We start from the raw sequence: 11,058 nt of genomic DNA, 5'->3' as shown, positions 1-11,058 counted from the left end.
GCCTTGCACTGTATAGCTTTTGATAAATGGTGGTTGGCCTCAGAAGCTTTAGCTGGCCAGGGCTCTGTGCATTCATCCCCAGACTGGAGGCCTGAGCTCCCACTGGACAGAATGGTTCCTCTCGGACCCATGGCAAGCTTCAGGGTGGTAGGAATGAGGGGTGGGGTGGACTGCCCTCTCTAGGTGTCAGCTCCTGGAGGGGGCTATGAGACCCAGGAGGGAGGTGACCCAGGGCCAGCAGGCAGGGAGAGGACAGATGCCAACTGTAGCTCTCCCTGTGGGGGTACCCCTTGTGGCCTGGTCCTTGGCCAGCACTGAGAGAAGCCAGGAAAGAAGCACAGAACTGCCTGGGGCCGAGGCAGGAGGCCACTTGCTTGGGGAGGCCTTGAACTGGAAGATACAAGAGTTGCATCTACTATTCCTCCCCATAGAGCTCTGGGGCCACTGAACAGCACACTCACTAATTCTATCTGCCCACCCAAGCTCCATAGCATCATGGAAGCTGGTTAAGGGAGGTTGTGGGGAGATGCAGTCCTCACACGGAGCCCCTGGTCTCCCGGGACCCACTCAGCCCATTGGGCTCATCCTCTGCATCCTGTTCAGCCTCTGCCTCCTGCCCGGTCTCAGCAAAGCCTCCCAGCAGGGGAGGGCTGGGAAGGTACTGGGGGAGTCGGCCTTCCCGCTTCATTTCCGCCAGCTCTTTGGCACAGCAGCTGGGTGTGTTGGTCTCATAGGTGTCATGGAAGGTGTTGTAGTCCACCTCATAAAAGCCCTTTTCCAAAGTGAGGACTGGTGTGAATCGGTGGCCCCAGAGCACCTCTGTATCCATGTAAGAGCTTCGTGCCTGGCAAGTCATGCCTGGGGAAACAGAAACCACATGCATTAAAATGATCCTTTAATTCATCCAGTTGATCCATCCATCCATCCATCCATCCGTCTATTCATGCAGTCATCCATTCAATCTATGCATCCCTCCCATCCATCCATCTGTCCATCTAGTCTAGTCATTCCATCACCAATCCAATAATTCATTCCATTTCTTAAGTAGTTCTTAAGCACATGAAAATGTAAAGTTGAACAGAGCATAGTCCTTGTCTAGAAGGTGCTCGAGATATGGTGGGTACAAACAACTAGAAGTTAACATGCAAGATACTGGAGTACATTCCCAGAGACCAGAGCAAATACTTTTTGGAATAGTCAGAGGCAAGAACATGACTCCTGAAAATAGCGTTCAATTATTCAGGTTTAGAACTGAGTCAACAAAAGAGGCAGAGAAAGGGATTGAACAAAGATAAATTCAGTTAGTGAACACAGAGAAGCTGACAGGTATTTAGAACATATGGGGATTGTTTTGGGTAGACACATATGGACAAAAGGCTACACACTCATACACATACACACACATGCACACACACACACACACACACACATACATACCACGAGAAGAACAGACATACACTCGCCACTTGGCTCCTTGATTTGAGGATGCGCCGATGCGTCCATTCTCTCTTCATACAGCCCTTGCCAGGCCTGTGTTATTTTTAGTTGCTTTCTCTCCAGAGAGAGGGGACAGCTTTGTTTATGGATGAAGCAGCCACTGTGCTTAGGGTCACAGGAAAGCAGATTTCTGTTTGATCTTCTGGACAAGGAAGGTACCAGCTCATGCCTTTGGCCCTCGAGGAGGACCTTCTCCCTCTCCCCACCTTATGCCTTCCCTGGGAGGGCATCATAGGAACCAGACGCAGGCCAAGGGCTGTACTCCGCCCATCTGTGCTCTCACCCCAGATGCTCCAGGATCCTCTACACCCAGTGGGTTTGTGGCCAACCCCTCAATTCAGGTCTCACCCCTTGTGCCCAGCCCTCAGCTTCAGCAGAGGTAAGACCTCTGCGGAGGCACTGACCAGCCTCACCCGGGCCCAGATGGCTGCGGGGTCCCAGGGCCTCAGGTGGACCCCTGTGGGTTCTTCCTCCAGGGACTGGCAACGAGCTGCCCTGTGGCTACAGAGCCTGCTGCTCGTCACCTTGCAGTGAAAGCACTCCCTCAGTGTCCGGCTTCGCCTGTGCTTCACTGTGGCGCTGCCCTTAGGCACTGATTTCCCTCATTCTGCTGACACAAGTGACTTCCCCAAACTCGCACAAGTGGGCTCCAGCAGAGCCGCGCCACTCAAACTGAGGGTCCAGGAGAGAACGCCAACCGGGCCACTGGAGTCGTTGGAGTAAGAACAGAGCCTGGTCTCCCTGGGCTCCCTGTAGTCCCAACAGAGCAAGCATAGCCCAGGTCATAGGAGCAGGATGTCAAAGCATAAAGACTGGCCATGGCTTTGAGGGCAATATGAGAGGAGGAGCTGGCTGGGCAGGGGAGCACTCATCCCTCCACTGATCCTGGTCCGTGGGTGCTCCCTGCTGTGTGGCTGGTGGCTTTGAGGGCAGTCACAGGTTGAGGCAGGCTTTATCCTTTGTCCCATGTCTCTGACCTGATCTCTCCTTTGTGACATCAAAGTAGTACCTTTCCCTCACAGGCTAAGCTGTGTTCTGATCCTGGCTCTGTCGTCAAGGGCAGGGTGACCTGCGAGCTCCCAGCTCTGCAGGAGGCAGCTCCCAGCATCCTGACTGCCATCAGCCCCGGGGGCTCTTGTGGCTGCCACCATATGCTGCCTGGCCAGGCTCCGGCCCTACCAGATGGCCAAGCAGCCCCCTCTGGCACCAGTGCCCAGGGCCTGTTAGCACCCCTGCCTGGCGGTGGAGGTCCTGTCCAGGTCCCCGACCCAGAAACTAACTTCCCACAGTTCAGGGGTCCCAGACACCTCTGTGACAGGCCCTCTGATATTAGGGGCCAGCATGGAATAAGAAAACAAGCTCTAGATTTATTAATCAAAGGCCCAGGGACAGACATTGTGGGCACCATCCTTCCACGGCTCAGTCCACATTTATAAAACAGGACAGAAGTTGGCCCTACACTGTTGTTTACAAGGACTAGAAGAAAGCCATGTGTATTATTCTGAGCATGGGCAAGTTTTCTGTAAGTCATCATTAGGGTCTGGGCTGCTGCTCAGTATCTCACTAAATTGTTGACGGTCTCACTAAGAGGCTGAGGCTGGCCTTGAACCTGTGATCCTCCTGTCTCAGCCTCCCAAGTACTGAGATTTATAGGTATGTGCCACCATTCTCTTCAGGAATGTGGAATCTCTTGGCTGCCAGGTGCCTGCCAGTATCAGTAGCTGAGTAGGGGATACCAGGCTGGCCTTGAGAGGGCATCTCCCTGGGCTTCTGATTTTGCAAGGAAGGGGCTCTGCATGCATCGGGTCCACCCACCCAACCTTTGGGAGGAAGGAAAGCTGAGGCATGGATGCTCCGTATGGGGCTCCCCCAGGTCTGGGGTGCAGATGTTCTGAAGACAGGACTGTGTGCGCATCTCCCTGAGTTTAGGAAATGTTCACACTTATGACAAAGTCATCCTAGGTATGGATTCCATGAAGCCCTACTTTAAACACCAGCTTGCTTTTGTGTTGCCCCAAGTTATCCGACAGCTATTCAGGATGGGGGACACTCTGGGCTGTTGGAGATGAGAGTGCGCCCCGGGGTCTCCCGTCTGGCTCTGCAACTTAGAGCTTGCTCCTGTCTGCGCCTGCTTCCATCCTGTACCTCAATGGATACTATCTGACAGGGCGGGCTCGGCACAGGATTAGATAACATGTTTGCAGTCTAGAACTGTGACTGGAACCTGGGCGGTTCCATCAGTGTTGGTTGGCTATTGCCATGGCTTCGTCCTGAGCGACAACACCCTTAGGTCACAACTAGGGGCTGGGCGAGCTCACGGAACCATCTCGGGACTCTCTCCCGGGGGCAGGGGGTCTACGCCCCCAGGTGGGGGACGAGGACCGGACGTCTTACCTGTGGCTTCCACCATCCCTTCCAGAATGACCACGACTTCGAACTCCTCCTGATGCAGCTGCGCCCGGGACATCTCCCAGAAAGGGCTCTTCTCGTTGATCTCATGCGAGATGATGAGCGGGGACACCAGGAAGAGGCGGTCGTCTCCGGTGTCGAAGCCCACGTTGATGTCCGTCTGGTTCAGCGGGATGAACTCCCCTTCCTTGGTCTGGCGGGACTTGATGAGCTTGGCGCGGATGGAGGCCTCCACGATGTGCGAGTTGCGCAGGTCGCCCACGCGGAACATGAGGCACAGCTTCTCGTCCCGCATGGAGATGACGGCGTGGTTGGAGAACATGAGCGTCTCCGCCCTCTTCTTGGGCTGGCTGATCTTGACGAACATGCAGCCCACCATGAAGGCGTTGACGATGGAGCCCAGGATGGCCTGCACCAGCAGGAGCACGATGCCCTCGGGGCACTTCTCGGTGATGACGCGGAAGCCGTAGCCGATGGTGGTCTCGGTCTCGATGGAGAACAGGAAGGCCGACACGAAGCCGCTGAGGTTTTCCACGCACGGGATCCACTCCTGGTCCCCCACGTGGTCCAGGTCACCGCGGATGTAAGCGATGAGCCACCAGATGAAGCCGAAGAAGAGCCACGTGGTGGTGTAGACCATGGTGAAGACCAGCAGGTTGAAGCGCCACTTGAGGTCCACCAGCGTGGTGAAGAGGTCGCTCAGGTAGCGGTAGGTCTCCCGCACGTTGCCGTGGTGCACGTTGCACTTGCCGCCCTTCTCCATGTAGCGCTGGCGCGGCTTCTTGCCCTCCGCCAGCAGCCGCGTGCGGTCCGTGGCGATGGGCACGTAGTCGCGGGCCTGCTTGGGGATCTTCTTGGGGTCCCGGGAGGTGACTCCAATCTCCATGTCCTGGTGCATAGCGTTCCTAGAGTCACCTGCCATCGCCGGCTGCCAGGGGTTAGAAAAGACATCGCCGAGAGTGAGCTGGGCGCTCTGACTCCCCGAGGCCTCTCCCTAGTGCCCAGCGCTCAGACTGCGCGGGCAAGGGCAGGGACCTACGTGGTCCCAGTGTGTCTGGTGCCTGCTATGAATCCTAGCGCATAACAGATGCTCGGGAGTTCGTTGAATGACTAAGTGAACAGTACCTAGGTGCAAGCTACACACAAAATACCTAAAGGATTGAAAGAAAACTGGAAGCAATTTTAAAAAGAACAATTGCAGCACTGCATCTTTTCTGTCTCTATTTTTCTTTTCTTTTTCTCTTTGATTGGTACTGGGGATTAATCCCAGGGGCTTCTGCCTATGATCTACAACCCAGACCTTCTTTTTGTATTTTTTATTTTGAAACAAGGTCTTGCTAAGTTGCTGACGGTCTTGCTAAATTGCCGAGGCTGACCTCGAACCTGTGGTCCTCCTGCCGCAGCCTTCCAAGCACAAGTGTGAGCCATCACACCAGGCTGAAACAATGTATTGCCTGCCTACTATGTTCTATGCATGATGCATCGTTTGTCACCTATGGCTGCTAGAGATTCCCATTACGTAACGTGTGCGTTTACATCACGCTGATTTCAGTCTCTCTTGCTTCATTAGGATGCAGATTTCAGGAGAGTATAATTTCCTGTCCACTTGGTTCCCTGACACCTTCCAAGCACCTAGAGAACTACTGTGTGCTCAAAAGAAGTTACTGCACTTCACAAAAGAAGAGATACCAGTGGCCAATAAATATATGAAAATATGTTCAGCATCATTAGCGATCAGAGAAATGCAAATCAAAACTATTCTGAGATTTCACTTAACCTCAGTTAGAATGACAATCATTAAAAACACAACAGCAACAAATGCTGGCAAAGATATGGCAAAGTAGGAACTCTGATACATTGCTGGTGGAATTGCAAATTACCACAACCACTTTGGAAAAGAGTATGGAGGATCCTCAGAAGAATGGGAATGAACCAGCTGTACCACTCCTGGGTCTCGACCCAAAAGTACTGAGACCAGACCGCCATAGCAATGCACGCATATTTATGTTTATGGCTGTACAATTCATAATTGCCAAGCTATGGAATCAGCCGAGATGTCATTCAACAGATGAGTGGATTAAAAATTGTGAGATATACACACAATGGAATTCTACTCCGCCATAAACTGGAGAATATTATATTATGCTAAGTGAAATTAGTCACAAAAAGTGAAAGGTCGGATGTTCTCTCTCATGTGCAGAGGCTAGGAAGAAATTGGGACACAGTGGGGCTCTGGGCCAAGGAGGAGGAGCCTTAGTGGGGTGAGGGAGGGGACCTGAGGGATGCAGGGATGGGGAGGGAGACTTGAAGAGGGAAATACTTCCATGGACATTATGTACATACACACATTTATCAGCGTCAATCACAATTTTATGCCCAGGAGAGATGGGGAAGGGGAGAGAGTGGGGCCTGAACTGGGAGAGGGCTCAACAAGGGCTGTGTGCATGTGTGCCTCTATCACTTGGAACTTCATCAGGATATATGACTGCAATGCATAAAGAGTAGCAACTCAACAAAGGGATGGATAAATAAGAAAGCAGAGTCCAAGGAATTTATGTGACACCCAGGCTACCAAATAAGACGTTGATAAGCCGGGTGTGGTGGTGCACTCTTGTAATCCCAGTGAGGAGGTAGAAGGAAATAGGCAGATAGGGAAAAGGCCTCGGTAGAAAAAACTTAATTTCCTGAGGGGCGACGAATATCAGCTCTTCCAAGGTTCAGAGATAAGAAGGACCAAATCTTCACAAAACCATCTGTTTACTAATCAATAAACCCAGGAGACATCACTGGAGCAAGTCTGACACTCCTCCTGAAAGGAGACTCTTCAAAGGACATGCAAATACCCTATGCAAATTCTGAGAGCTGCTTCCCAGAATCCCAAACTCACCACAACCAACAGAGGACATGCAGACATATATAAACCCCTAGCGCAGCCACCAAAACAGTTTTTCCCTCTCCGGGAACCCCTCCCCTTTGGAGAGCTCTTCTCTCTCTCTCTCTCTCTCTCTCTCTCTCTCTCTCTCTCTCTCTCTCTCTCTGGTCGTGTTAGCCTTGAGAGAAGGCGGAGTGCAATGAAGGCATTTGGCCCGGACTACACTCAGGTAGTGACCTGAAGGCCTCTGCTGGACATCAAGGCCGACCAAGGCCCCTAGGGGTGACCTGCACTTCTTTTCTGGCAGGTCATGTGGACTCTGGGAGAAAGCAGTTTGCAACTGCTGGACATCAAGGCCGACCAAGGCCCCTAGGGGTGACCTGCACTTCTTTTCTGGCAGGTCACGTGGACTCTGGGAGAAAGCAGTTTGCAACTGATGGCACTTGGCTCGGGCGACACTCGAGTAGTGACCTGAAGGCAGCTACTGGACACCAGAGCCCCAACAACCCTAGAGGTGTTCTGCCACTTTCCCTATTCCTTTTTGGCAGATTGCGTGTACTCTGGGAGAAAGCAGTTTGCAACTGAAGGCATTCGGCTTGGGCTACTCTCAAGTATTGTCCTGAAGGCACCTGCTGGACTCCAGAGTTTCGACAGCCCCTTTGGGGTGTCCAGCCACTTTTCCATATTCCCTGCTGCTTCCAATAAACCTTTTTACTCCCCTTCCTGCAGTCTGTAGGTGTCATTCTTCGCTCACCACATACAAGAATCCGGTAAGGAAACGCCGAGTTTCTTCTCTAGAAACTCCATTTCATCTTTGATGAAACACCGGGTTTCTTCTCAAGACCCCCCCCCCATTTCATCTTGGAGGCTCAGAAGAAACTCCCCATTTCACCAGCATTTGGGAGGCTGAGACAGGAGGATCCAGATTCGTGGACAGCCTCAGCTACTTAGGCCCTTTTCAACTCAAGGAGACCCTGGTTCAAAATAAAGAATAAAAAAATAGGGCTGGGAATGTAGCTTGAAGGTAGAATGCCCTTGGGTTCCACCCGCAGTGCCACACACACACACACAAAAAAAGAAAGTTGGTAAAGCTGATATTTGGATTCCTGTTCATCTGCCCCAGAGCCTGTGTGTTTCCCTTCATACCTCATCGTCTCCTTTCCTTTCATCTGGAGTCTTTAGCAGCAGACAGAAAATAAAAGGCAGGCTGTGTCTGTGTGCCAAGTGGTCATTCCTACCATCTGTGTGGTGTCTGTGCCTGTCAAGCACTTACTAAAATGACAAATTTCTGTGTAGAGCCACCTTTTAAAAATGTCCAGTTATTTCCTAAGAAACTGAGATGGGCAGGGTGTTCATGCCCCAAAGCTTTCGAAAAGACTATTCTTGGAGGATGTGCCACACTTCAGAGATACCCAGAGACCTGCAAAATCCATCCCACTGTTTTTCTGCTCAGACACATTTAAAATGCACTGAGACGTGGATGAAGATTATTAGCATCCGCACAATTAATAACTACTTAGAATTTTTCTTTTTTTTTATGGTACTGGGGTTCCTGGAAGCCCTTCTACCTCCGGACTACACTCCCACACCTATTTTATATTTTTTTTATTTGGAAACAGGGTCTCTTAAGCCAGCAAGGCTGGCTCCAAACCAGCGCGATCCTCCTGTCTCCACCTCAAAAGCGCAGGGATTACAAGCATGTGCCACCACGCCCGGCTAACTACTTAGAATTTCTAAGCATCATGAGCCAGGTATTGCCCTAAAATGTACACTCATTAGCTCGTATAATCTTACCAAAAAGCTATTGAGTAAATAGTTATTGTGAGGGGTCAAAAACAAAAAGTGTCCCTCAGACCTCATGCTCTGGAGCCATTGGTCAAAGGTGGGTCCCTGGGGTGTGGCCTTGGGGCCTAAATGCGTCCTTTGCCCCCTCTCCTGGCTCTCTCTACTTCCCATAATCATGCCCCAAGGACCTGTAGCTCAGGCTCCTGTTTGACAGCCATTGTAAATGGACTGTCTGTATATGGACTGAGACCTCCAAACCCTAAGCAGATAAACCCTTCTTCCTCTAAGTGTTGAGTGTCAGGTGTGTGGCTCACAGTGGATGGAATGCTGACTGAGACAGTCATTTTCTTGGAGGAAGAAAATGAAGCTCAGGTAGCATGTGGCCAAGTTAGGTTTGGGACTCAGGTTTATCTGGCTTAAGCCCAAGGGCTTAGCCTCAGCTCTTACATACAATGGATGGCTTGAGCTGAGACTCATGAACTGCGCCCTCCAGAAAGTTCTAGGAGCTCTGTTCCCGGGAGATGTCACCTTAGGTGATACTGTAATTCAATCATCTTTCAGGAGGCTTTCCTGAATTCCATAGAGATACCCCTTCCCAGGTGTACTGCTAGTCCTCCCCCATTGCCTTTCTTAATCTTGACTGAGAACCACAGGGCCCTGACCACTCTGTGACCTGGCCTGATACATTTCTTCTCTTGCAGACTTGAACCCAAGCCTTGAACATCGCCAAGTATGGAGTATTTTAATTACTGTTCAAAATACTGAAAGTATCTCAGAGGTAGAATGCCCCTGGGTTCAATCCCCAGTCCCACACATAAAAAGAAAGGAAGGAAGAAAAAGCTTAGCTGGGCATGGTGGCGCATGTTTGTAATCCCCGTGCTTGGGAGAGGATCACACAGGTTCGAAGTCAGCCGCGCTGGCTTAGGAGACCCTGTTTCCAAATAAAAAAGTATAAAAAATGGGTCTGGGAGTGTAGCCCGGAGGTAGAAGGGCTTCCAGGAATCCCAGTACCACCAAAAATAATAAAAAATATATATCACATTGAAGTCTTCCAAAGGGTTATTTGTCTCAGACATCTCTCAGCCATTTCCCATCCTGCACAGGGCCACCTGCTCCCTCCCGTGGCTGTTATGAAGATAAATGAAACAAGGAGGGACATACTTGGGGCTTCTTTGCAGAATCTCAGGCAGGGCTTGGCTCTGCCTCTAGGTAGGGAGCATTGTATTGAAAACCGGAGCAGAGATCTCCAGAGCTGGTGAGATACGCTGTTTTCCCTGTGTGCTTTTGGGGATCCCAGGACAGAGTTCTGATAGGTGTGTTGCGGTGAAGCCCTCCAGCCACTGATGTTGGGCAGGGTACCAACAGGGTCACGAGAATGTGCCATGGGCCAGCACACTAGGAGAAGCGTATTCTCCTGCCCTCAGCTCTTGGGGGAGAACAGCTTTCTGCTGATTTTCCGCACTGTTTCCTTCATTATTTTTAAACATACTCTGATACATTCTCGCATGCTGAACTAGAAGTCAAGAGATGTTTTCTAGGGCACCTCTGCCCAGATCTGAAAACTTTTTGCATCTGGCAGACAGGAAAAGCTCGTTTACTTCTTCAGACTTAAGAGTGGTGTATATTGTCCAAGTTTACTGGAATCATATGCAGAAGTTACTCCCCACTCGACCCCAGGTAAGATTTGGATTCTCGCCCAGTGTCCAACAAACTTGCTCTATGGTCACAGAAAAAGAATCCTAACTTTCTTTGACTCACTTTCCTCTGCTATAAATCTTGGCTGATATTCTCTAGCCCTCTAGCTCTGGGAGCCATCATGTGGATCTGTGGAAAAAGTATATGATACAAACCCAAATACAGGCATAATGTACCTCCAGTCACACGCCGCATGAAGACACCAGGTTGATAATGGGCTGCATATACAACGGCAGGCCCACAAGACTCGATGGCCCAGTGACATTGCATGCATCGTAACTTGTATAAATATGCTCAAGGGTATTTGTACAATAATCAAGTCCCAGAAGGATGCACTTTCCAGAATGTATTTCCATTGTGAAGTTGCATGACTCTGTGTATTCATAAACTCTCCTTGAGTTTAAATACAATGCAGCGTTCCATTAGTCTCAGTTTAAAGATGAAGACAGAGAGGCCAGGAGCACTTAAGTCAAGCTTCTAGAGCCCCAGTGGAGATTTGCACTGAGCTGATTGGCACAGAGCCTCTGTCCTAGAACCTCTGGCCTCCAGTGCTCTCTGCCCACCAAGGCAAGCTGATTTCCAGGGACAATGGAGATGAACTTCTTTAATCAGGGCTTTTGAGCTCCATTCCATTAAAGATAAAACATCCATCCAACACGCATTAATTGAGGACCTGGTCATAAATCAAGAAGAAAAATGCAGACCCAGCCCTCCGGTCGTTTCTATTCTACCACTGTCTCTTTGAATCCAGGGTTTATGCAGAACTGTGTGTAAAGAGAGTCAGGTACGGGCCTGGCTGA

The 11,058-nt window shown here is 50.6% G+C and overlaps 1 protein-coding gene across 1 annotated transcript; it reads right to left on the bottom strand.

Annotated features, from left to right (window-relative positions):
• Nucleotides 1-535: 535 nt before the first annotated feature.
• KCNJ5 (potassium inwardly rectifying channel subfamily J member 5) lies at nucleotides 536-4,828 on the bottom strand (the record flags this gene model as incomplete). The annotated part of the gene is made up of 2 exons (XM_080709690.1): nucleotides 536-858; nucleotides 3,892-4,828. 2 exons carry the CDS (start codon nucleotides 4,826-4,828, stop codon nucleotides 536-538), a joined length of 1,260 nt encoding a protein of 419 aa, XP_080565816.1.
• Nucleotides 4,829-11,058: the final 6,230 nt, after the last annotated feature.

This window comes from Muscardinus avellanarius (assembly GCF_963383645.1).
Source record: "Muscardinus avellanarius genome assembly, chromosome: 1".
Taxonomy (NCBI): Eukaryota; Metazoa; Chordata; class Mammalia; order Rodentia; family Gliridae; genus Muscardinus; species Muscardinus avellanarius.
This window is presented reverse-complemented; position numbering and strand designations above follow the sequence as displayed.